At 44.1% G+C, this 27,530-nt stretch overlaps 2 protein-coding genes across 3 annotated transcripts in view; both read right to left on the bottom strand.

Annotated features, from left to right (window-relative positions):
* LOC310742357 (uncharacterized protein) overlaps positions 1-27,530 on the bottom strand; it is a 43,430-nt gene that overhangs the window by 15,850 nt on the left and 50 nt on the right. The window lies entirely within an intron of this gene.
* LOC310742368 (CD209 antigen-like protein C) lies at positions 12,832-27,529 on the bottom strand. Of its 2 annotated transcripts, XM_083571775.1 has the most exons (8): positions 27,219-27,529; positions 25,489-25,614; positions 21,672-21,782; positions 20,581-20,679; positions 19,364-19,450; positions 15,994-16,151; positions 14,815-14,924; positions 12,832-13,200 (listed from the first exon to the last, which is right to left on the bottom strand). In XM_083571775.1, exons 1-8 carry the CDS (start codon positions 27,331-27,333, stop codon positions 13,050-13,052), a joined length of 957 nt encoding a protein of 318 aa, XP_083427901.1. In that variant the 5' UTR covers positions 27,334-27,529; the 3' UTR covers positions 12,832-13,049. The 2 variants fall into 2 exon arrangements, with proteins under 2 accessions (XP_083427901.1, XP_083427902.1); XM_083571776.1 differs by lacking the exon at positions 19,364-19,450 and having other exon boundaries at positions 27,219-27,502.

Genomic DNA, 27,530 nt, shown 5'->3' with positions numbered 1-27,530 from the left:
TATTTTTTATTTAGGCCGGGTACATACTTTACCTTCAAAGCATATCCCCCAGAAGAATCCTTACTCCTCATAAACTCTGCTAGTAATATTGGAAAGCTTCCTGTCTCAACACTTGTACCAGGAAATATGGCAAAGCGCATTAGTGTAAATCTTCATTTGAAAAGTTAAAGCACAAAGAAAAGGATCAGAAGCAGTGAAATTTCAATATGTTTGGTCTACATTTATTGAATGTATCATCATCAAAACATACATGCCACCAGTGCTATTTTTCCACACTCAAAGGGTACTGGAACCTACCATGAACACCTCCCTTGCTCTCTCACAATGGTGTCCACCTGAGAGGTGTCAGAACTGAGGTCAAGTGAGTTCCAGATTCAAAAAAGCCCTGCATGCAACTGACCTTCAACCAATGGCAACTCATCGAGAACTGTACTTGGAAAGAAAGATAGATCTGCACAAACTCTGAATTGGACTCTGATAAACTTCATATACTAGAAACCCCTCATAACTACGTACACTTGTTTCTTTTGTTGTTCGTTGTGTTTTTGTTTGAGCCTCTTGGGCTTGCTGGTCAGTGGCTTGAACCCCTGTGATGGGGTGAGCTCTCATTGCTCTGTCCTAGCTCCTGCCAACCTAGCAGTTCAAAATCATGCCAGTGCAAATAGATAAATAGGTTCCGCTGTGGCTGGAAGGTAAACGGTGTTTCCGTGTGCTCTGGCACTCGTCTCGGTCCTCCATATGCCATTCATGCTGGCCACATGACCCAGAAAACTGTGGACGTACGCCAGCTCCCTTGGCCTGAAGGTGAGATGACATCCACAACCCCATAGTCACCTTCGACTGGACTTAGCCGTTCAGGGGTCCATTACCTTTTTTTACCTACCAATAAAAATATTGTTCAAAAATTATATCCTGTCTTTCTGCATACATAAAGATATGAGAATCATATAACACTGGCCCTAAAGGTGCCTCCCAGTCCATTTCTGAGCACAATTCAAACTGTTGGTGCTGACCTTTAACAGACTTGGCCCTGTATAACTGAAGGAGCATCTTTTCTCCCATCGTCCAGCCTGGACACTGAGGTCCAGCACCGAAGGTCTTCTTGCTGTAAGTGAGGTTACAGCAAACCAGGCAGAAGGCCTTCATGAGACTAGCACCTTCCCTGGGGAACTGCCTCCCATCAGATGTCAATGAGATTAAGAACTACAAAAGAAGACATCCTGTATCAGGAAGTTTTTAACACTTGACTTTTATTATATTTTTATATTCTGCTGGAAGCCACCCAAAGTTGCGGGGGAATCCTAGCCAGATGGGTGGGGTATAATTGTCGGCATTTCCACTCGGCCAAGCTGATAAGGCCTCATCTTCCTCTGAGCCGAGCCTATGAAATCGCCTCCAATGAATAATTAACGACCTCGAGCCTCTGATAAGGCTCCAAGGCACACACGCTGGGGTCATGATGGCAGGGCAAAAAATGGGACCTGGCTGCCCTTCTTCTCCTCTCCTCTCCTCCCATGGGCATTTTTTTTTTAAGCCTCCTATTGATATGATTGTAGAATTGGTGTGTTGGAAGAAGGGAAATTTTTTTGGATCAAGAAGATCCCAAGTCTCAGTGATAGATAGATATAGATGATATAGATAGATAAGAGATAGAGATAGATAGATAGATAGATAGATAGATAGATAGAGATAGATAGAGATAGAGATATAGCTTGTTCTATCCCACCACCCCCTGACCTGTTCCTTTATATCCCTTTTACCTCAAAGGAAGGACAGCGGCTAAAGTTCCTGCAGATGCAACAAGGAGTTCATGGAGAGGAAAGTCCACAAAAACCTATGGCTGTTGGATAACCTCACAAGGACCATAAAATTAGGCACTTGGCTGGGCACTGTGAGAACAGAATGTTGAACTAGATAGGCCTTTGGCTTGATCCAGCAGGGTTCTAATGACCTTCAAAATACTCTGCCAGGTCAGGCAAAGAACAGGGTCTGTTGTGTAGACAAGTATACTGTGTTGCTGAAGGCAAACTCGGCGAGTGCCAACTTCTCCACCCAGTCATCTTGCTGTTAATTCATATAGCAGCGTAGGTACTGTTGTAAGGTGGCATTCATCCTCTCTGACTCTCTGTTTGTCTGTGGGTGCCTAGCCGATGAAAGACATACTTCTACCTTCAGTAGTTGCATCAGTTTCCTCCAGAACTGGAAGGTAAATTGCGTCCCCCTATCCGATATGATTCTTCGCGGCAAAGCCATTTCCGACCTGGGAGGAGAGGGGGTTGCGGGCAGAAATCCCTCCCACATCTCACACGCGGGGGCTGGCCCTTGCCCCCGCGTGGTTAGGGAATTCCCGGGCGTGTCAGCGACCCGGCCCGCCAATCAGCGGGCCGGGGAGGCGTAGCCTAGCCTATTTAAGACTAGGCACGGCCGGGGACCGCCCTCTTTGCCCACTTTCCAGCTGAGCGGTTTACTTGTTTCCGAGTCTCTGCGGTCGCAGCTGAATAACCATACCACGAGGAGCATCGCGAGTGTACTCAAGGCTCAAGAGGGGTAAAGTAACCGAGGGGAGTGCCCCTGCCCTCAGCTCGCACCCTCTCCCTTCCCCTCGCGGTGTGTGGGATTCTACTCCCGCCAGTCCTTCTCTGCCGTCCTCGCTGCTCCCCCCCTTTCTTCCCTCTCTAGCCTTAGTTAGACTCTCTTAGAGCACCAGCCTCGAGCTGCCTTCACCCGTTCTTTAGCCTTCTCTTACCTTAGCCTTTGACTTGAATTGCATTGCTGTCCTCGCATTTCTGCTCTCCAGGTTCGCTGCTTTTCCTGCAGTATAGTTTGCCCGGTTGCCGGGATAGAGCTGCAGCCCGCCTCCTCTAGGCGTGGGTTGAAGCTGCAGCGTCCATTTCTTTAAAGGGCATCAATAAAGGTAAATTGTCGGCGCCATCTTTGTGGGCGCACGTGGGAGTCACGGGAGCGGCCATTTTGGTTGAGGGCATAGTGGTCGCCATCTTGGTAGGGTCCACGTGTAGTAGCCCGGGCGGCCATTTTGGGTGAGGCTCTCACTGGCAGGAATACATTAAGAACGCAAGCTTCACATTTTCATTCAGATCGTATCGGGCAGAGGATAGACGGACGCTGAATTAATTTCATTTAGTTCTCGTGACTTAGTTAATCTGGGAATAATTTGCTAACTACTAGGCATTTATTCCTTTTCGCTGTTTAGTTTAGCAGGATCAGTGTGTGTTTATTTTTGGCAGTAGGACAGAAGGCTGTGTGAGTTTATTGCTTGTATTGTACATGGTTTATTATTCTGCTGGGGCTAAAGTGCCGAGTGCTTGAATCTCTTCACGTTACTTTTCTCTTCCTGGGGTTCAGTGCTTGGTGCAGAGGAAGGTAAAGGTTTTGTGGATAATTAAGTATTTGCCTATAACCAATTACGTTAATAAATAGCCATCTGGGAAAATAAGTGCCTGTTCTCACTGGGGTTTGGTTTAGCTGCAGCTAATTTTGAGCAATTCCTGGAACAGTTGATAGTGAAAAGCTAATTTGGAGTTGTTCTTTGTTTTTTGGTTTGTTTTTTTTTGTTTTTGTTTTTTGACTGTTATAAAATAAATTAGATATAATATAAGGATTCGCCTATAACCATTTACGTTAATAAATAGCCATATGGGAAAATAAGTGCCTGTTCTCACTGGGGTTTGGTTCAGCTGCAGCCTAATTTTGAGCAATTCCTGGAACAGTTGATAGTGAAAAGCTAATTTGGATTGGTTCTTTGTTTTTTGGTTTGTTTCTTGTTTTTTGACTGTTATAAAATAAAATAGATATAATATAAGGATTTGCCTATAACCAATTACGTTAATAAATAGCCATCTGGGAAAATAAGTGCCTGTTCTCACTGGGGTTTGGTTTAGCTGCAGCTAATTTTGAGCAATTACTGGAACAGTTGATAGTGAAAAGCTAATTTGGAGTTGTTCTTTGTTTTTTGGTTTGTTTTTTTTGTTTTTGTTTTTTGACTGTTATAAAATAAATTAGATATAATATAAGGATTCGCCTATAACCATTTACGTTAATAAATAGCCATATGGGAAAATAAGTGCCTGTTCTCACTGGGGTTTGGTTCAGCTGCAGCCTAATTTTGAGCAATTCCTGGAACAGTTGATAGTGAAAAGCTAATTTGGATTGGTTCTTTGTTTTTTGGTTTGTTTCTTGTTTTTTGACTGTTATAAAATAAAATAGATATAATATAAGGATTTGCCTATAACCAATTACGTTAATAAATAGCCATCTGGGAAAATAAGTGCCTGTTCTCACTGGGGTTTGGTTCAGCTGCAGCCTAATTTTGAGCAATTACTGGAACAGTGGATAGCGGAAAGCTAATTCGGATTTTTGACTGTTATAAAATAAAATAGAATAAAATTGCTGGGGGCGTTGTTGCGTGCAGAGGGAGTTATTTTCATTTTGGATAATTTGGATAGCTAGATTACTTTGGTCCCTACAACAACGCCAGAGATCAGCTATAGGTTTTTCATTTCATTTTGGTGGGGGTTAAAGCACTGAGGGCCTGAAAATTTTGTGCTGCTTTTCATTTGCTGTGAGCGTGGTTGGATGCAGAGGGAGTTATTTGCATAGAGGATAATTGGATAGCTATATTATTTTGGTCTCTATAACAACGCTAAAGATCACCTATAGGTTTTTGTCATTTGAGTTGCTAATTATTGGTCACGTATTTGGGTGGCTTTGGGGTGCCAAATAAAGAAGACAAGGAGGCAGCATATTCCACTGGGCTGCCTTTGGGCTGAGAAGTCCATTCAATCTACTCTTGTTCTTTAAGAGAACATTGTAATAAGAATAATTATAATAGCAATAATAAAATACATAAATAAAGGGGAAGCAATTAATTACTTTCTCTTGTATGTTAATCTAAGTTACACCCAATAGCCCTTCTTCTAGTTGCGGCTGTCAACCGCTGCATCTACTCTTCAGTAGTTGTTGCGAATTAATAAATAAGCAGAGGGAGTAAATTTATAAGTAGAACCTCTAGAAATTTTAACAGCATCTTAAATCATTGGCGGGCCTTCACCAGTGTAGACAATACTGAACTAGGCAGACTCCTTTGCCAGCGCCTTAATTTGAGTAGGTGCATTAAAGTAGGGTAGACAATACTGAACTATCCAGAAACCCGCAGCAGCGTGCCGATTTGGAGCAGGCGCATTCCTGGTTGGGTTGTTAATTTGAGATTTAGCAGGCCTTGATTTAGCTTGCAATGGCTTCTGGCGGGGACCAGCAGCCATCCACTTCTGGCAACCAGCTGGCACCATCCACAAGTGGCGGTAGCGCCCAACTTAAGGCCATGCCCTGCGATCCTCAAGCTTTTGCTCAGTTTTTTAGGGCGTTTGAAACATTTTACAGGCAATGCAGGCCTGGGGCTCTCGCTCTTTCGGCCCCGGAACCATCACAGGATGTAATACCTGACACCCCCCCTAACAATCAGTGCCAGCAGGGCATCACAGTTCCGGCAGTGGGTGGCGCACAATTGGAAACCTCAAACGCATGTCGCCCCAATACCCGTGCCCAGGCAGCCATTAATAAGAAAGCCAGCCAAAGCGCTGGAAAGGGCAAGGCACCGGTTAAAGGTCACACCAGGGGGAAGGCTATAGCCAAAGGGACCAGTAGCAATACGGTTTCACAGGTTGTAGACATTCCTAGTGTATTCCAGGAGCAGCAGCACCAGCACAGCTCTACCGATGACAGCGCGGGCTCCGCCTGGGAGGAGGAGCATGAGCAACCTCAAAGGGATCGGGCAGCCGACAGTGTGAACCCAGGCAACGTCGAGGCCCAAGGAGGGAAAAGAAAGGCCAAGAAAAAGCACACCTCTTCGAAGAAGAAAAGAAGTAAGCGATCCGAGACTGAGGACGATTCAGGTACGTCATCCTCGGATTCGGATAGCGAGGGCCCCATGGATAGCTACTGGGGTCTGGGTGAATCGAATCACAGGATCCCACTTTGGGCGCATGAAAGGAGGGCTAATTCCCATCGTAAGACCTTTAATGGTGTGCTGGACTGGAAAGATGGGGCTTTAGTGGAGGATGTAAAAGTTGCCACCAATCAGTCCACCGACTTTATATTGGGGAACCATTTGTCCCAGAAGAAGAGGAATAAAATCCTCAATGGGGACTACGTGGACATCTTCACCCTCCTCCCCCCGACTAAGCTAACAGGAAAGGGTGAGAAGAGGCGCCCTTTCGGTAAGCGGAGGTATAGGACCCCTAGGGCGGAGCGTACTTTTGAGAATTGGCTGGACGGGTTCCAGGTTTTCATGGGAGTCGTTTGCGCGGCTTATCCGCGGTGCTCCATGGATCTGGTTGCCTATCTGGCTCACGTGAGGAGGGCACACGCGCTAGCTGGGCCAAATGCTGCCTTAACTTATGACGAGAATTTCCGTAGAAATGCTTCTCTCCTGCCTTCTACCCGATGGGATCTAACGGATCCTAATTACTGGGGCGAGGACGTCAATCCTTACATTGAAAAGAAAAACCAGGATTCAGCCAAGGTGGGTAAGACAGAGGCGAGACGGCGCCGCCACTGCTGGGAGTACAACAGGGGTGTATGCTCACGTCCCTCCTGTAAGTATCTTCATGAATGCGAGCGGTGCTGGGGCAACCACCCCGCCTCTGCGTGCTTTAAGAACAAACAGCAGCCCTTTCGTGGGGGCCGGGGGTTCTTCCACAACAATAACAGGGGCGCCCCCGGATCCTCCCATCAAGGGACCAGTAGCCGCCAGTAATTTGCATCTTGGCCTGGCCTTCTCCCCTATCCATCTTCAGCCCCTCAAAACCTTGCTGGATCAATACCCCGATCGGAAATCCGCTCAGTACCTGTGGGAGGGCTTCTCCACGGGTTTCAGAATCCCCGTGTCCTTTCCCCCTAACACCGGGGACCCACAAAATCAAAAATCAGTTAGAGAAAGGCCAGAGATAGTAAGGAAAAAGATAGAGAAGGAAATCAGCGCAGGTAGGGTAGCAGGTCCCTTTGCCGAGCCGCCAGTAGAAGGACTTCACCTATCCCCATTGGGTATTGTACCTAAAAAGACCCCAGGGGAATTCCGCATGATCCACAACCTCTCTTATCCAAGGGGAGGTTCGGTCAATGACGCGATCCCCCAGGAGCTGTGTACAGTGAAATATGCCTCTTTCGACCAAGCAGTAAAAATGATCCGCAAATTTGGGCGTGGGGCACTCCTCGCCAAGTGTGACATTGAGTCGGCGTTTCGCCTTCTTCCCGTCCATCCATCGGATTTCCGTTGGCTGGGCTTTAGATTCGAGGGGGCGTATTTCATTGACAAAGCAATGCCTATGGGCTGCTCCGTGGCTTGCTCAGCTTTTGAGTCCTTTAGTACCTTTCTGGATTGGGCCCTACGCATCAGGACAGGATCGTCGGGCGTGTCACATTACCTCGATGATTTTATTTTGGTGGCAGATAGCAGACAACGATGCTCTGCCCTTCTGGAGGCTTTCATGGCCCTGGCAGGTGAGCTGGGGGTGCCACTGGCCGCGGAAAAAACGGAGGGGCCAGCTACGTCATTGGTCTACCTAGGCATCGAGTTAGACACCGTAGCCCAAACATCCAGACTGCCTCAGGAAAAACTGGCAGCCCTTAGGGAATTGATACATCAGCTGCTGCCCCTTAAGAAGGTGACTCTAAGGCAAATTCAATCCCTGCTAGGTCACTTAAATTTCGCTTGTAGGGTGGTGGCACCGGGCCGACCTTTTTGTGGCCGTCTGGCCAGGCTGTCGGCTGGTCTCCGAGCTCCGCAACATAGGGTCCGCCTTTCTAAGGAAGTCAAGGCAGATTTGGAAGTCTGGCTACAATTCCTTGATAAATACAATGGCATATCCCTGTGGCAGGACTCCATGTCACTCAATGCTGACTTCCAAGTTCAGTCAGATGCAGCAGGGTCCTTGGGTTTTGGAGTTTATTTCAGGGGGCAGTGGTGTGCGAGAAAATGGCCGGTAGAGTGGCAGGGCCAGCCCATTTCCCGGGATCTTACATTCTTGGAATTTTTCCCCATCCTAGTGGCAGTACATCTCTGGGTGGAGGAGTTTCGCAATCACAGGGTATGTTTCAACACAGATAACCAGGCAGTGGTAGCGGTTCTTTCCAGGCAGTCCGCGCGCACCCCTAGGGTGGGAAACTTGTTGCGGTCCTTCGTCCTCCTGTGTCTGGAGAACAATATATATTTCTCAGCCAAATTCGTACCTGGTATCAATAACGACATTGAGGATGCTCTGTCTCGCTTTCAGATGGAGCGCTTCCGCTCATTAGCACCGGATGCGGAACAATCATTGATGCCTTTCCCGGAGCATCTTTGGAGTCTTGGGAGGAAGAAGTGATGAAGGGAGTATTCGGTGCAGTCGCCCCTTCCACAATGAGATCTTACAAAAAAGCATGGGCGGACTTCCTAAAGTTCCGCAATAAATTTCCCAGCGCAAAACAGAAATCTGTTCCCTCGACGAGGGAGGTCCTCCACTATTTAGCTCACCTGAAAGAGATGGGCAGGGCACCTAAGACTCTTAATATTCACTCCGCAGGGATTTCATATTTTTGTAAAACCTTTTTCGCCACCGACCCGTGTGCAAAATTTATAGTGCGTAAGACCTTAGAAGGGTGGCGCCGGCTTCAGCCCCCCACCCCTGACAGGAGGAGGCCCATAACTTTCAACATTTTGACCCAGATACACAAAAAATTATGTGAAATATGCTGGTCAAAATACGAAGCTCGCCTATTCTCGGCCGCTTATTCCATAGCCTTCTTTGGGGCCCTTCGCATAGGGGAAATGGTTTGTGAGGGAGGGGCTCTCCATGCCCAGAGGGGTATTCTCTTAAGCGATCTGACCCTTTCAGCTAATGAGCTTATAGTCCAAGTTCGGAGCTCTAAGACTGACCAGCAGGGCAGGGGGGCCCTCCTACGGTTACCAGCTGCGCAAGGTAGCGGCCCCTGCCCAGTTAGGGATACAAGGCGTTTCCTCTACCTAAGACCCAGTAGCCCAGGCCCCCTGTTAATTCATGCTGACGGAGCGCCTTTGGCTAGGCACCAGTTTACACGGGTGATGCGCAGGGCTCTGGCTGCATGTGGGCAGCCCGCGGCCGAATTTGCGGCTCACTCCTTTCGGATCGGTGCCGCAACCACCGCCGTGCACCTCGGGCTTTCCACGGAGAGGGTAAAGGATCTGGGCCGGTGGAAATCTAATGCATACAGAGCTTACGTAAGGAAGAACCTATGACTACTGGGCGCATCGCTGACCTCGGTTTCCTTGTCTATTTGCTTTTCAGAATTCCGAAAGGTACACATTTGGTTGGTGGGCCACAGCATTGTGCACTGGGCCAGGAATCGTGCCATTAGTACCGGGCTGGGGCAAAACTTGAACTTACCTGCTAATGTTGAGCTAACGTGGATAGCGCGAAGAGGGATGCGCTGGAGTGAATTTAAGCCAACCGTGATGGTGAGAGCCGCCTCTGAGGGCCCCCGGATGCCTTGCTCATCCAGTTGGGGGAAAATGACTTAGCGTACCGCAAAGCTATTGATTTGAGATGGAACATCTTTGACGATTTTGATGGCCTGATGGCGGTTTACCCAAACATTACTATCCTGTGGTCCTCGTTGCTTGAGAGGAGGACATGGAGGGATTGCGTGAGCCTGGTTGGAATCAATAAAGCAAGAAGAGTCTTGCAGCGGGCTGTGGAGCGTAGAGTGGCAGCTCTGGGCGGGGGCGTCATCCGCCACCCGAGCATCCAGTACAGCAACGAGGCCCTCTACAGATGGGATGGCATGCATCTGTCTGACAATGGAAATGATATTTGGTTGGGGGACATCATAGCAGGGATTAGGAATTGGTTACAGGCTTGAAGGTATTGGCGGCGAGCTTTGCTCGAGTGGCGGTTAGGCATTGGCAGGGGTCAATTGTTATGCAAATGAAGGGGGGAAGGAAGCGCCATCACCTTCCCCAAAAGTAAGGGTAGTCCGGTAGAGGACTCCGAGGGGCGTGGCCTTGTCCGAAACCTAGGGAGGTAAGGGCCTCCGGCACGCCCCAGAGCGGTGACACCCGTGGGATCCTAGTTGGCGTACTTCAACAGGACTCCCACGGTTTGTGGACAACCCTCCCCGGTCCCCATGCCGGGTAGTCGATAGGAGCCAATGCCTAAGGCCAATACCTTCCAATTCTGTAATTTATGCCCATTAACCTAAAATTCCGTGTCCGGTGTCTTCATTTCACATGGGGGAGGGGACTTGCCACGCAAAGCCATTTCCGACCTGGGAGGAGAGTGGGTTGCGGGCAGAAATCCCTCCCACATCTCACACGCGGGGGCTGGCCCTTGCCCCCGCGTGGTTAGGGAATTCCCGGGCGTGTCAGCGACCCGGCCCGCCAATCAGCGGACCGGGGAGGCGTAGCCTAGCCTATTTAAGACTGGGCACGGCCGGGGACCGCCCTCTTTGCCCACTTTCCAGCTGACCTTCAAAATACTTCAAAATACTCTGCCAGGTCAGGCAAAGAACAGGGTCTGTTGTGTAGACAAGTATACTGTGTTGCTGAAGGCAAACTCGGCGAGTGCCAACTTCTCCACCCAGTCATCTTGCTGTTAATTCATATAGCAGCGTAGGTACTGTTGTAAGGTGGCATTCATTCTCTCTGACTCTCTGTTTGTCTGTGGGTGCCTAGCCGATGAAAGACATACTTCTACCTTCAGTAGTTGCATCAGTTTCCTCCAGAACTGGGAGGTAAATTGCGTCCCCCTATCCGATATGATTCTTTGCGGCAACCCATGCAGCTCGTACACATGCTCTACAAAGAGTTGCACCGTCCTCTGCATCAGAGGCAGTTTCTTGCAGGGCATGAAGTGCCCCATCTTAGAGAACACTACCCATATGACTGTGTGTTTCCGTGACTCTGGTAGGTTGGTGATAAAGTCCATCGATATTGCTTCCCATGGCCCTTGGGAGGGTGGGAAATGGTTGAAGCAACCCTGCTGGTGATTCCCGTGGCCTCTTGATTCACTGGCAAACTTCTCACACTTTGACATATTTCTTGATTTCTTCCTGCATTCTTGGCCACCAAAATTCCTGACATTTGTCAAAATAAAATATTCTATGCAAGTTTTCTTAGGAATATAATCCTTCGGTATTTAGTCATAAGCAGTCATAAGCAGGAAAGCAAGAAAAAAGACATCTTCTTACACTTGTAGAATATTCCCATGCAGAGTAAAATCATCTGCAGTTGGGATGGAGTTCTGTTTCTACCTTGCATCAGATTGCCAGATCAATCCAAATGAGTTCAAAGAATTTCTTGAGCTTTGCAGTTTTTTTTGGAAAAGTAAACACTGTCAGCTGGAACTTTAGGCTTTTCTTTGCTGGGTTGAGTTGGAGCACTTACTCGTCGACTCAATCTCCCCCCCCCCCCTTTCAAAGCAACTCAGGAGAGAGAGAGAGAGCGCTCACGTTTCAGAGCCTAAAGAGATCCCTTTAGGTTTTTTAGGGGTGCACATAGCCTTAGTACTTCCCCTACCCCCTCGCGAAGACCGAGCCTGTTGGAACAATCAGGCTTGCACTCCAACTGCCATTCCTATGGCACCCAGAAGTCCAGACCCATGGTTTCAAATTACAAGAAAGGAGATTCCAACTAAACATCTTTCTGACACTAGGAGCGGTTCAACAGTGGGACAGTCTCCCTCAGGAGGTTGTGGACTCCTTTAATGGAGCTTTTAAAGCAGACGTTAGATGGCAATCTGTCATGGAGGCTTCAGTTTGAGATTTTTGCATTGCAGAGGATTGGACTAGATGACCCTCTGAGTCCCATCCAACTCTACAATCCTATGATTCAGTGATTCTAACCCTCAAGCATGTGGTAAAGCCACATGACAGGATGGAATCCACCCAGAAGTTCTGAAAGCCAGCTTCAGTTCTCCCCTCATGAAACACCCCCACGACCTCCTCTTTCAGAGTTAGGAAAAAGGATCCATGGCACAAGTATCATATATACCACCAAGGTGCTATCCTTTTGTCAATAAATGATTAAAATATCAGTTCTCCTTGGTTGGATATGCAGGACAGATTGAAGCAACCACAACCACTTCCAGCCATCAGTCATGCAAGACGTGGCAGGAGAGGTCCCCGGCTAGAGTCCTGGGGTGCTAGTCCTCAACACAGAACAAGCTATTCACACCTTGTAAAGGTGTGATTCTGAACAGCAGAATCTAATTGGTTACTTAACTCAGTTGACGGACACTTTGCATAGGAGCCAACTCCTAGGGGTAGAGGACCCAATAAAATATTTTAGGGGGCCACCTCCCCCAAGTTCATGGGCATTGCCATTCAAATGGGGTGAGTGCACTGTCTTGTGATCGATTATGCAGGGGGGAGCTTACCTGCTCCACCCCCAATATTTTATTCAAGTTGGCACCCCTGCCATATGAACACCATGAAAAGAGCAGCACATGCTGCCAGTGCTGTGCCCACACTGGTGTGGGCCCCAGTCTTGCCCCCTGCCAAGTTCTGAAGAAATCGAGAGCAGTTCACTGTGTTTGTTGCCCAATGTTAACTCTACATGAGAATAAGGACATCGGAATTTCCCAGTGATGAAGCCAAAGTTGTATTTGTGATTAGTCTGCTAGAATGAGACACCAGGCACTGGGTGGCCCCCATGCTCATTGCCTGGCATGCAGGGTTGTCCTTATGTGCCTTGTAAGGTAGTGGCGATGGAGATCAGAAGGGGCAATGGGGCATCAAACACACAGAACAAGGAGACAGATATTGGTATGCATTGCAAATAAATACATGAAACAGAAAACAGGCTATGACTGGACCCTTCCATTCTCTATTTTTGTAGCCATCTACATCTGAGCTTTCGGAAGAAGGTCTTTTCAAGATGATTGTGAGGGCTGATGCCAGAGAGTCCCATAACCTAGATGGCAGAGTGTGGATTGTGCATTAAACCTGTGGGGTGGGGTGATCTCTTGGTTTTGCTTTTATGAAGACATCATGGGATCCAATTTCACTCATCTTAAGGTGTCTTAGAGCCAAACATCATCAGGCACCTTCTTACAAATATACGGTATTTGTAGATGACATTCTAATGCTATCCAGCAACCTTTGTAGCAATCAAAGGTAACTGCAGCGCAGTCGTTGTGCCTTTCAGTATTTGGCTCGTAGAAATTCCAGTACCTGAAAAGAAAAGAAAGAGCAGCACTGATCAATCAAGATTGGAGGTCTATTTCCTCACCTGCTCCCCGTGCCTTCTACCATTAAAAATATGTTTAGTTATTTCTGTCTTAACATCCATCCCGTTTATCGTCACTTCTGATAAGGCCTTACATTCTTCAGTGTCCATTTTATATTCAATCAAGTTGAACTACACAGTACACAAAAAATGTTGTAAATGTATTGTATAACTCATTTTTAGCTCTCCGTGAATCTATTGATACTAGTAACAATGGTGAAATTGGTCTTTTTTACTTCCATGAGATGTTTGGGTTGCATCCAGAGGCAGAGAAAGTTGAGTGGGGGGGTGCAGCTTGCCCTGGGTGCCATCCCTGAGGGGGGGGGGTGGCATTGCTGCACTGCCCCCAACACTCGTCACAGGCTGCACCTGCAAGAAGGCTCACGGCAGCCGATGCCCCCCCTGAGACATACGCCCAGTCCCCTGGGACACTCGCCCCGCCCCCAGGTACACACCGCTCCAGATGCCGGAGCACCTAGCTCCACCTCTGGTTGGATCTGACCTTTGATAAAGTCTACACAGACCACCCACTCAGGCACTCCTTTATAACATTCACATAACAAAAACAGCCACAAAGATATCGAAATCTTCAAAGGAAGATGGCTTGGCTTTTGAAAAACAAGGGGTCTGCAGTACTTAGCTAATTGGGAACCACTGGCAAACAGGGTTTAATTTCCCAGCTAGTATTATACAACCCCACTGCCTGTTTGTAAAGTTTACTCAATACCTTTGCCCAAAAGGATTAGTGGTTGGTATTGGGTGCATCAACGGAGATGAATGTCATTGGATTTTGTTCCAGGAGACCTTGCAAAATTTAAAGCAGCCCTCTGTTAATCCAGTCTTGGTAATAAATGCCAGTCCAGTTCTCTGTTCTACTACCAAGCTGTGGATGAGTGAGATCTTACTCTGACCTTGTACATCCATCAACACAATCTGAAAAGAGTTGTTAGATACTTAAAGGGAACCATGAAGTGTCTTAAACTGCCAGCTGACAGCAAAAACTATTAGGAATCTGTCAAGGATTCTTCAGTTGTGATTCCTGTTTTGCAGGAGGTTGGACTAGATGACCCTTGGGTATCTCACCCAACTCTAAATTTCTATGTGTCTATGATTCTATCCAAGAGAGTGACATGAACTACCCTCTCTTACAGACTTACTTCATCTGCTGCTATCATTTTAGGTTAGAGATTGCTGGTTATTCAGATTGCTTAGCAGATAACTGTAGAAATACTTTCCTAAAGAGTGTTGCTCAGCTTTAGGTCCCTGCAAGTCCTTTTGAAGCTGAGCTAATCACCACAAACCATTTAAAAGGATGCCTTCATCCTCTTCCAAATCACCACATTCACTAGGTTAGAGAAGCCTTTCTGCCTCTCCAAACTAGTGAGAAGCAGCAGTCACTCACCTGGGCAATGATGTGGAGGGGTATATATGTAGATCTTTGGTAGTAGAGAAAATTGCATGGCAAAATATATTTGGAGAGGGAAAGGATCAATTATGTAAACAGAATCTGCAAGTTTTTGTAATTAATGCCATTAACATATGTTACTTCAAAAACTTACTCGGCTTCAGGTAGCCTCCCTGAAACCCATGTCCAGTTCCCTTCCTTGTCTTTAAAGAGTCCAATCCAAAAAAACTTTCTATGATTTTTTACTTGCTGGTCTATAAAAAACTACGGTAGGGGTGGAGAGAAAGAAAAAAACAGAAAATCTTCAGTAGGAATGAGGAGCAAGGCACTTCTCTCAAAGCCTTTCTTGACAATGTCCCTTTCTCAGGGAGACAATAGCCCTTTACAGACATTCAATTGGCATAAAGCAAACACATTTCAAAAGGAGGAGGTGTCACCACTGAAGGTCCAATCCACATTGTTTTGGGAAGCAGTGATCAAAATAATACATACTATTCCATGTATGGTTGCATCCAGCACCAAGAATAATTGTGTGCTGAGGATATGATATTGTCCCCCTGATCCAAATTATGATGATGATGGGTGATGATCATTGGAATCAAGGAAGAACCCCAATTAGGAAATATTGCAATGAAGGGGAACTTCACCTGCCCTCACCGAGACTGTTTACATATGTGTTCCAGTCATGACACAGAGTTAAAATTCCCATATACTATAAATGACTGTGCCATAGAGCAATTCATCTTGGAACCATCTAGTGGGACAGTGACCTGTGTAGCAAATACTCCAATTTCTGTATCTATGCTTGTTTGTTGGTTCCAGAGACACTGCAATCAATCTGGTTGTGGTATGGTTGATGGGGTCTCACCCATGTCTGTGCCCTGCAGCACCCCAGTAGCTCCTCTGCCTGGGCTAAGGGGCTGGGAGAAGGATATACCTTGCAAGCTCCTATGATACTCTCATGCCAAAGGGTTAGGGTGGTGAGGGAAACTTTTTTTCTAAGCACTCAATACATCTCAAAGAGCAGAGGAAGAATCTACAGGAAATCCAAGGGATAGATTCCCCTCAAGTATCTCCTCCTCCTCCTCCTCCTCCTCCTCCTCCTCCAAGACTGCCTCCTTCATGACTGCCAGTTTCAGGCTATTCAAGTTCAGCGGCTTTAACAAACCTCATTGAGTCCCAGATGGTAGCAGCTGCTCCCTGCCCCACCCACCCCTTGGCTTGACTGATGGAGTTGCTGTCTTGGCTGCATACAGGTGGATAGGACCTTCTTAAATGAATAGTGATAATAAGAACCCTTTGACTCAAGGAGATACTCGGCTTTGATGCTCACCTGTTCTTCTTCTGTATCTGTATCTGCAGAAACAAGCTGGGCACCTTCCCTCTCACACTTGTCTTTGGAATCCACCCATGAGCGTAGCTCAGGAGAAAACAGATAGAACGAACTTGAAAATATAATCCAACCATCTTTCAAGTTTCTAGTAAGGATGTCTTTGAGTCAAGCCAGAGGAAGAAGAGAAAAAGAAAACAAGATAGGGAATTTAAGGGGAACAAACTTGTACGTCTGTGCAGATTTCAATTATTTTTGTTAAGTTCATTTCTGTCACCACATGATAACATATATTCATCTAGGAAGCTCAGAAATCTTAAAACAAGAAAAACATTAGCTCTTCAACCCATGTTGATGCTGCAGTAAATACCTGGGTGGGCATAGCTGGAACAGGGAGCACAGTCAAGAACCTCACCTACTTGTTTCCACCTGGATACTTAGGGCAGCATCAGGGCAGACTTGAAGGTTGGGAAGGGGGAGTAGCTGTGGTTTATCAAAATTCTCTTTCTCTCTCCAGGCCCTCTGTTGAGTTGTGGAGGGGGGAGGGGAATCTAGAATGTAGGTTCCTGGCATTGGGCAGCTGGGACAGATGAGGGATTCTGCTGCTTTACCACCCACTTTGCTGCCAAGCAGTCTCCCTGCCTGAGCTGACAGGATGAATCCAGTGGGCTTCCAAATGGCTCTGGGGGATATTCCAGCTGATATGACAGGTGCTCCTGCTGAGCTTTGGCCAAGCTCTAGAACAACAACAACAACATAATACTTTATCTATATTCTCTTATTTATGTTTCCCCAAGCCACTCTGGGTGGCTTCCAACAAATTAAATCACAATTGTACACAATTGTATATAAATAATAAAATAATTCGTTGGATCGGTCAGGAAAACCACTTCCACTCTGGTCCCTGCCCCTTGTGGCTGATACAAACTAGCAGCGAGGGGAGAGCTTTTTTAAAGTCACTGTCTTCTTGATTCCTGAGTCTGCCAGTCACTTTTGCCTTTTCAGGATAGTCCAGCATAGTTCGTGATTCTTCCTTGCTCGGAATTGTTGCTTCTTTCCATCTTTAGGCTAGTAGCATTCTTGCAGCAGTTGTCGCATACATAAACAGTCCTTTCTGGTCTTTTGGAATATCAGAACCTGTGATTCCTAACAGATTCCTAACAGAAATGCTTCTGGTTTTCTAACAAATGTAACTTTAAACATTTTTTTCAATTCATTATTTATTAATTCCCAGAAAGACTTTGTTATCTTGCATGACCACCACATATGATAAAAGCTACCCTCCTTCTCTTTACATTTCCAACAAATTTTAGAGGTTGATCTATCCATTTTGGATAACTTAGTAGGAGTTGGATACCACCAATACATCATTTTCATTTAATTTTCTTACAGCGTACAACATGCTGTGAATTTCAAATCTGTTTTCCATAGCCTCTCCCAATCTGCTATTTGTATGTTATGTCCTAAGTCCTTTGCCCAGTTTATCATAACAGATTTAACCTGTTCGTCCTTTGTATGCCATTCTAGGAGCAGGTTATACATTTTGGAAAGATGTTTTACTACTATTTTCCAAAAGTTCTTTTTGGAATCTTGATATCTCATGACTAAAAGCTCTCTTTGTGTTTATCTTGAAGATATCATTCAACTGAAAATACTGTAGCCAATCTGTTCCTAGTTCTCTTATCTCTTATTTTTTTTTAATTTTAACCGATTTTCTACTTCAGTTAACAGTATCTATACCTCTTATGTTCACTTTTCTCAAAGATATTGCTTCCAAAGGGAAAATCCACCAGGGGTCCCACCCCCTCAAAAAGAGATTTTTATACTTTTTCCTATATGCTGAAAATCAATTTTCTTATTATATGATTCTGAAATGCTTTATGTACCTTTGCTTTTTTGTACCATATGTAAGCATGCCATCCAAATCTATTATCTAGAATAGATAATAAATCTACATCTAGAATGTCTGCACGTTTCAGCGTGATCCAGCATCCTGGAGCCAGCAGAAACAGGATGCTTCGTAATAGAATTTCAGATCCAGCAAGGAGAAATTACCTCTCTTTCTTGCATCTGTTAGTAATTTATATTTTATCCTTGGTTTCTTCCCCTGCCAGATAATCCTGGAAATTGCTCAAAGCATCCAGCACTGCCTATTACCGGGACTGATTGAAATAAGAACAACATTCTTGGCAGTATATAAATTAATATTCTTAGCTGTTAACAAAACTCCTAGATATTTTCCTTTTTTTATGTATAACAAAATCTGTTTTCTGTTGTAAATCTTTTTTCCCCTTCCTCCACCATGTTTTTAGCAATGAGCTTCAACACTCCCAGAGGGTGAGGCACTGCCTTCTCCACTTTGATGGCTATGTGTGTTGATGGGGATGCGGTTTTGTGCCTAAGAGGGAAGGGTGTTATGTATTCAGTGGTCTGTGTTTGCCTGAGCTTGAGTCTGCACTAAGGATTGTGAACCCCTGGGTTCTGATTAGATACATGATATCTAATCACAGGACATTTCAGGATTTGGGCTATTGCCATTGGCCCTTAAACTCTCAGTTATGATTCTCAGCTTGGGAGTTTAGACAACCAATCATATTGAGAGTGACAGTGGTCCAGGACTTCAGAAATGTATATAAGCAGTTGCTTTGCCCCTGTTGTCCAGTTCTGTTAGTTCAATAAAGGTTCTTGATGTTATCACTGGGTCTTGCTTGGTGGGAACCCACCTAAAATTCATTACCTATTTAGGAAGTGTTTCCAGTGAAGGAGAGCCCACCTTAGAGACCTGTGCAGATAAATGGAGGACCCTATCCTGACCTAGGTTTGGCCGTCTGGGTACTTGCCGTGGCACCAAAACAGGCCCGTGGATAGAGAGAGGGTTGCTATTGTCCACAGGTATTCTAACCCACATGCCAATGAGCCAATTGACTATGTGAGGGGGCTTGAGGGCTCCTTTCTGATGATGGGCTTGTGAAACTGGGGAGAAATTTTGCTGTTGCACCAACCACCCCACTGCCCAGCAGTCTCTCTGAGCACATTGGTGGAAGTTGCCTCGGGAGCGCTATTCAAGAATCTCTCTCCCATGGGTGAATATAATAAAGGACAGGTCTTTTAGCTGACCTGTTTTGATTGTCTCTGCTACAGCAAAAATGACAAAGTCTTTTCTTTCCTCACCATAGAAGCTAAATCAATTCAGCAGATCAGGAGAGCTGAACTGAATATCTCTGATGTTTCCCTAGCGTGGCTGGGTGCAAAGGAGGGCAGCACTCTGCTCTGGCTCTAAGAGTATTCAGCTAGAGGAGGGACATTCAACTGGCACAGACTCAGGGCAAGTTCTCACTGTGCTACAATTCTTCAGCATCATAGGGTAGCTTACCAATTTCCTTTTGCAGTTGATCATTTCTGTTTTCAAGATACCGCACTTTCTCTGATAAGTTTTGAGCTGCAGCAAGTATTTGGAAGTCTAAAGGTTTGAAACAGTTTAAGGCAGGAGTATCTGAAATAACAATCTGCGAATATTAAGAAACCATTTTCAAACATTTTAAAACAATCTAGCCTGAAACAAGAAGCAGAGCTCCAGGATGGGGTTCTTATGAATATGAGGGCAGACTTGATTCTTCGTGGCTGAGATCACCGATGAAAAGCCTCAAAAGAATCCTGCAGCTGGATCAGACCAAACACCCATGCAATCCACTCTCCTAATCACAGCTCCTGAGGGCTCCAGTCCTGCCACACACCTCCTGGCCTAGGGCAGGGTCTGATATGCTCTCTAAAGGACGGCTGCCTCTGCTGCTGCTGGGCAGAGAGGACTACATTTTGTTTTTTGTTTAAACTGCTGTTATTTTTTACCTATGTCATTTTAAACTGTGATATTAATGCTACATTCTTAGTTTTAGACTTTGATTTATGTGGAAATTGTTTCCCATTTGGTTGTGTATTTTTTATGTGGTTTATTTGTTTATGACTTTTTTAATTATGTAAATCTTGTTATGCTGTAAGCACTGAGCAATATGCTGCTTGAGAATTGTTTTTTAACTGCGGAAAGGCGGCATACAAATAAAAAATTATGATGAAGATGATATTGAAAGTGACTCATGAAGTATCTCTTATGTTCCCCTCCTATGTCCTCCTTTTCTGCTGGGAATCACAAAGTCACAAACCAATTTCCCACTGAGTCACACAGTAAAGCCAAATATACAAAGAATGCTTTGCAGTTTTCAATTATGCTTTGTGAGATACAAAAAATACAGGAACCCCAAGTTTTACCCCACCCTGGAGTGCAGTTTTGGGGATGGCAGAAGAGAAGGGAGAAGTGGGGGGCAAAGTTCCCTTGTGCTAGTGCTAAAATCTTGCAGTAGCACGAACACTGTGAATTACAGTGTGATGGGGGAGTTCAGCATTTCTAGTGGGGAGATGTGAGAATCACAACCGTCTGCTTTTCTTCCTGCTGAGCAATGAAAAAAAAGTGATGAGTTTCACTGAATATATGTATTGCTCACAAAATACGAATCCCAAATTGAACTACAGGAATTGCAGTCTGTATAAATTAAACATGTTCTAGCAAAAGTGAGGATGTGGAAATAAAATGCTTACCATCCTTGTCCAAATAGAATGGTTCAATTCCAACAACAAAGTTTCGAATCATATTCATTGCCTCCTGAATCTCCTCTCTCTTTTTCATTTCCTTCTGATCTAAGGAGGAGGTAGGTAGAAAAAAAATGAAGAAATTGTGTTCTAGCTTACTAGTCTGATGAGCTAGGGGAGGGGATATTTGGTTCCAAACTACTTTTAATACTTTTTATATTTTCTGCTCCCAGCCCTTATATTGGTGTTTCCTATGCCTTGATTGTGGCTGCCCTGGTGCTCTGAAGTCCTGTTCAGGTGGCTGTTGCTACTTTCATCAGATGGTTGGCCTTCCTTTGAGAGCTTTAGATTTTTGGTTGTCTAGATGCACCTGTCCTCTTTGTCCTACAGAATGGGATTTGCCAAGCTGCCTCATGCCCTGCCGTATGCTTAAAATATGTAAATTCTTGGATCATTTGGTTTCCTCTCCCGAAGCTTTGCTTACTTTGGAGTGCCCTTTAAAAATGAATTAGCTATGAAAACAGGCCATTTCTTCATCTGGAACTAAGCATGAATATCTCCCTTATTCTCTTAGATTGGCAACGGAGCCCACCTGAGAGGGCCTGGAACTGAGTCCTGATGAATTTCGGCTGAAAAAAGCCCTGCATATATCTTGATATTTAGGTAGGCTCTGGACCCACCCACTTTGGCCATGCCTTTTCCTCTGCAGCCTGTTTTCCCCAAGCATTTTCCTTCAGGGGACTGGAGCCCTGGCAGAGGGCAGGGTGGCAAGGATCAGGAATGGGGGCTCTCCCTCAGCAAATGAGGATTAGTTGGGAAAGGAGCAGAGAATGGCAACTGGGAAAGGGAATTGCCCAGGGTGTCCCAGAGACTTGTGCAAGCCTGTGCTTCTGTTCGAAGTGCTGGAACTCACTTATTCAGGGAGAACAAAACAGTGACATTGCTTTCAATGGGTGACAGCTGTAACTCCCTCTGTGAAATCAAAGAGGGATGAAAGGGATAAATGGAAGGTGGATCCTGCCATCTCTTTTTGGAAATGCTGTTGGCATTGAAGGAAATCCTGTGACATTAGTTGCAAAGTATGCTAATTATATACTTACATAAAAGGAATATCAGCAGTGTCATGGCAGTGAGGATGAAAATCTCAAGTACGACAAATCTTTCACCCGTTGGAGATGTGATGAAAGCAACCACGTTCTGAAAACCAGATGCTTGAAGAAAGAAAATTCTGCTTTAACCATCAGTAACCAACATACCATTCCCAGCCCAGGAAAAGGGGTTCCATATGCTGTGGCAGCCATCAGCCAGAGACAGTCCATTGTTCAGGGGGTGGGCATTTGGGAGGATAAGCAGGTGGAGGAAGCAAAGCGAGATGCCTTGCTGCTTGAGGGAACTTTTCTGACCAATGTCTGGATCAGAAAACAGTAGTGTCTGATACTAAATGACTTTCTGCTCCCCAAACAAATGACAAGATGCTCCCTCTGTACACATAATTCCACATACAGAAGTTGAGCTGGACTGGCCATTGGCTCTTATTTTGATACTGCTGATGGGACAGCAGAGTAACTGAGGAGCTGCAGCACAGCTTGTGTGGTCTACCCATCTCTACCCACCCCAGCACCTACTACCTGCGGCAACTGCCTCATTCTGCCTAATGGTAGAGCCATTCTGGACTCCATACAGTAAAGGAACACCACAGCCAGCAGCAAAGAGTGGGCTGAATCCAGTGGTTTCTATGGGGCTTCGTGGATCTCTGGCACCCAAAGAGCTGTGTGGGCTTTTCTCTGCACTCCTCCCTGGCACAATATGACTGATTCCACTCCCTGCCTGTCTCTCCATCAACTTCCCTTTCCCATGCATTCCTCTACTTTATGAGAGACCTCGCCCAATATGACTGATACAGACCTTCTGCTGAATCCTTTCTGGATGCTTCATTATTTATGGACTCTGCTCTCTTTGCAGGTCTTGGCTTCTCCATCCTCTTAGTTTTGTCTGTGAAACAGCAAGCCATTTTAACATGGAGAATAAGACTATGAACACATTGAATCATAGAATCATAGAATCATAGAGTTGGAAGAGACCACAAGGGCCATCGAGTCCAACCCCCTGCCAAGCAGGAAACACCAAGCAGGAAACTCCATTGGTTGGAGTATAAGTCTCTTGTCAAGCATGAAAGTTCACAGAATTCACTTTTGTTGTCCTGCACTTAATCTCCCTATTACAGAAACATAATTTTTAAAGTAGATGCACATCTACAAATTTCAAGGATTTCATTGGAATAAAGTTGAAATGGTCAAAAACATCAGGCCAAAAATATGTCTCAGTGAGGCATTTCCAACATTACACTTTGGCGTCTATCAGTATTAGACCATCCATGACTAATAATAGGACCCACAAAGGGGAGGAGGGAAGTCTTTTTATATTTTGATCCATTCTTATGTCTTGGTTAAGTATCTCCAGCACTCTTTTCCTATTCATAATAGTGCTGCATATGTGATTGTAAAATTTTAATTTGAAAAACTAAATAAATTTATAACTATCACCACCACCACTTTGGAGACCAAGAGTTAGACCTGGAAAAGAAGCAGACGGAAGCCGTGCATTTCCAGTGCATTCCTCTACTTTATGAGAAACCTCAGCCCATATGATTGTGCTGTATGCAGACGATCTCGTCTCAATGGTTCAGAACCCAATAGAAAGTATTGAGATTATATGAGATTATACTGGGGGAAAAGTTAAATTTTGGTCAAGTATCTGGATTTAAGTTTAATAAAGGCAAAACAAAGATAATGGTTAAGAGTATGGGAAATCAGGAGAAAACAAATAGTAAGAAAATTTGGCTTTGAAATAGTAAAAAAACGTTAAATATTTGAGAATAGAGATCACAATGAAAAACATAAACCTATTTGAGGATAATTATAAAAAAATCTGGACTGAAGTAAAAAGAGATATGGAAATTTGGTCCAAATTGCAATTAACACTATGGGGTAGAATATCAGTAATAAAAATGAATAGCCTACCAAAACTACTATTTCTGTTTTAAATGATTCCCATAATAGGCAAACTAGAATGTTTCAACATATGGAAATCAGACTTGATGAAATTTATATGGCAAGGCAAAAAGCCATGCAACAAATACAAACTGTTAACAGATAAGAAAGAGGTGGGTTTGGGCTCCCTGATTTGAGAATTTATTATGAAGCTGCAGGTTTGTGTTGGATCAGAGAATGGATCATGCTAGAAAACACTGATGTTTTGGACCTGGAGGGATGGAATAATAGATTTGGCTGGCATGCCTGTTTAGCTTATCACAAAGTAGCTGTACACAAAGAATTTTTAAACCATGTAATTAGAAGGTCATTATCTAAAGTCTGGGAAAGACATTGAAGACTGTTAGAGCCCAAAACACCATGGTGAATATCACCATTAGAAGTACTATCTGTTAAAAAGAAAAATATGGGAGGCAAATGGGCCACATATCAGCAATTAGTAAAAGAAGATCAAGGCCAATTAAAATTAAAACCATATGAAAAACTTAGTCAGTATACATGGCTACAATATTACCAAATTGATCACCTATTCAAGCAGGATAAGAACACTGGATTTGGCAAAGAAGAATCAAAATTACAAACAGCGTTATTAAAAAATCCCAAAAGGATATTATCTAAAAAATACAACCAGTTATTAGAAGGGAAATTAAAAGATGAAGAGGTGAAGGAAGTTATGATTAAGTGGGCCAGAGATATAGGCCACATGATTCAATTAGACCAAAGGGAGAAATTTCAAATTTACAGTTTGCTTCACAATCAGAGAAAATATAATGAAAATGATATACCAATGGTATTTAACCCTGGCCCAGTTGGTGAAAATTTATAAATCAAAATCTAATTTGTGCTGGAGGTGCAAAACAGAGATAGGAACAATGCATCATATGTGGTGGGAATGTGTGTATATTAAACAGTTTTGGAGCGACATCCAAGAGGACCAAAAAAAATGCTTAAAATATCATGTAACAAAAAACCAGAGGCATTCCTCTTGGGAATTATATCGACTGACATTCCTGCTGCTAGGAAAAAAGTTTTCTAGAATGATTATAGCAAAAAATTGGTAGGGAGAAAAAACTCCCTCAATAAAAGAATTGCAAATAAGATTTTGTGAAAACATGGAATCAGCAAGACTTACAGCAGTAGTGAGAGGCCAATCAGACAAAAAATTGATAGAGGAGTGGACTTGCATGAAGGAATACATGAATAAACATTGTTCTGGTACAAATATATCAATATGCAATGAATGAAATTTATAGAGTAAAAAATTAAGAAGAAATGGGTATAAGATGAGATAGTCAAGAATAACACAGCGAAAAGAAGAAAAGAAACAAAGGAAGGCACACATGGGTGGAGGGAAGTCAAGATTTATGTATGTATGTTTAGTTATTTTATGTAATTTGATATTTCTTTGGATTAACGTATGTTTAATTGTTTTCTTTCATAGGAATTAAGGAGTTGTGTGTGTGTATATATGTGTGTGTGTGTGTGTGTATGATAAGTTCGTTTTGGTTTTTTTGTGTTTCTGAGTGTTGTATTTATCAATAAAAGTTAATTAAAAAAGAAATAAATGTAAAAGATTTGCATTATTATAAAAGATGCAGGAGGAAATGACCAACAATAGGACCCACAAAGGGGAGGGGAGAAGTCCAGGAGATGGACTGGAATCTTGTTTTTATATTGTATGTTCATATATGATTGTAAAATTTTAATTTGAAAAACCAAATAAATAAATTAAAAACAAACAAACCCAAAAAGACTATGGAGACCACAAGTTGGACCTGGAAAAGAAGCAGACGGAAGCTGTGCATTTCTTGCGCATTCCTCTACTTTATGAGAAACCTCATCCCATATGATTGTGCTGTATACACACCATCAGTTATGGTTGCAGGTTGTTCTGCCTTCGCTGGTGCTGCAGGCTTTGTGGGGTTTTTGGGCTTTGCAGGTTTGGCATGTGCTGGCTTCCCCATCCTCTCAGTTTTGTCTGTGAAGCAACAATCTAGAATCAGATAAAAACAAATGGAGAATAAGACTAGGAGCACATTAGGTAGAAAGCAGCTTCTATCAGTATTAGACCATCCTTTCCCGTAAATACATTGTTGTGTCCAACATAACTGAATCGTCTCTCTCTTTTCCTTTTGCTGGATCAATCTCAGTTTTAAACCAAAAGAGATGTTCCATATGGATTCCAAGGCATTTTAAAAAATGGTTTAAGTAATATAGCACATTCTCATTTTGCATCCTATTCCACTCTAAACTCCTGGACATCTAGTTTACAGGGCTCCAGTAAGATGTTCACCATTTAATAGATAATGTGGGATCTATTAGGGAAGTTTTTAATGTGTGGTGTTTTATTTTGTTTTGAATCTGTTGGAAGCTGCCAGGGTATAAGTAAAAATTGCTATTATTATTATTATTATTATTATTATTATTATTATTATCACTTGAGGTCTTCAGATGTTCCTGGGTGCCAATTCCCTCCATCACAGGCATCATGGTCAATGGTTGGGGATGTCATGAGAGGTAGACCAATAACATCCTCCCCATCCTTGATGGAAGGTATATACATTTAATTATATAACTGCCTCCTGAACATCAGAAAAGATGGAGTACTAGATCTGGTCTCAGTTGGATGCATATAAATCCAACTGAATCTAGCAAGACTTTGGAGACCATGAGATGGACCTGGAAAAGAAACAGAGGGAAGCTGTTACACAGGCTCTCCAAGTGTGCCATTTTGTTTTCTTTTTGCAATGACCCAGCCTGACATCTGATGCTGTGGCTAAAAGAAAGAAAGAAGGCGGCTGTTGTCTAATCCGGTTTCAAAGCCATCTGAACTAGCAGCCCTTGATATACTAGTAAATGGGTTTTCCGAAGCCTTATATTTTCTGGATCATGATCATGATCTGGATAAATAAATTGGGCCCATGAATCAGAGCAGGGCACCTGTATTGCCAGGGAATAAAACAGAATGTGATGCTCCTGGTTTGCAATGTAGCTGGAGCTTTAATATAAGGAACATGGCTGTTTGAGAAGAAGCGAAAGCAACTTCATGGCTTGGCCAGCTATCAAACACTTGACTGCATGGGGGAAGGAAGGAGGAAGCAGTTGTCTGGAACAAGGAAAGTAACCTTATTTTGACCGAACCACAGAGATAAAGAATGCAAATGAAGGCTCTCATGCCCATGTGTGTTGACTCCCAGGCCAGATCAAAGGATGGGAATGGAATTACATCATGAATTACCGTACATCTGTTGCCAGCTTGGCATGAGACCTACTCTATGGTCTATATAAGGGCCAGCAGCTGAAGGAGACAGGGAGATCTTGATACATTGTTCTATGCTCCATTCCAGAATGTGAAGAGAATGACCACCTGCCAGACTGAAGTGTCCCAGATAAGCCTTCCAGATCTCCATTGGCTGGGGTGACTGAACCTATGCTATCTGTATAATGATTATTTTTGCCTAAGATATTTTGCTTATTGGTTATATTGCTAGGTTTGTAGTTATTTCCTGTTGCTGTTGGCTTTATATTAGACTCTATTCTACGTTGCTGATTAATTTCTTTGCTAATGTTAACCAATTAATAAAAGTTTGTCTCTACCTAAGAGTCTGTCAATTCTCTGTCCAATGGAATCCAAAGAACCTGTTGCTTGCCTGGTTTTTGGTTTGGCCAAACAGCCAGTAGGGGACGCTGGCAAGACAGCACCTGTGCACATCCTTATAATGTACCACCACTCAGTTTCATTGGATGACCCTGAGGTCTAGTATTTAAAAGAGAAAAACCATCTGTAGTTTATAAAAGCTCCTTATCATTTAGCCTCTTAGTGACCTTTCGGCCCTGGAATAAGTCCTTGCAATTATCATAGCTTGTAAGGAAAGTGTTCCACCCATCTGACCTCTTTCTGTTTGGATA

This window comes from Podarcis filfolensis (assembly GCF_964270895.1).
Source record: "Podarcis filfolensis genome assembly, chromosome: 9".
Taxonomy (NCBI): domain Eukaryota; kingdom Metazoa; phylum Chordata; class Lepidosauria; order Squamata; family Lacertidae; genus Podarcis; species Podarcis filfolensis.
This window is presented reverse-complemented; position numbering and strand designations above follow the sequence as displayed.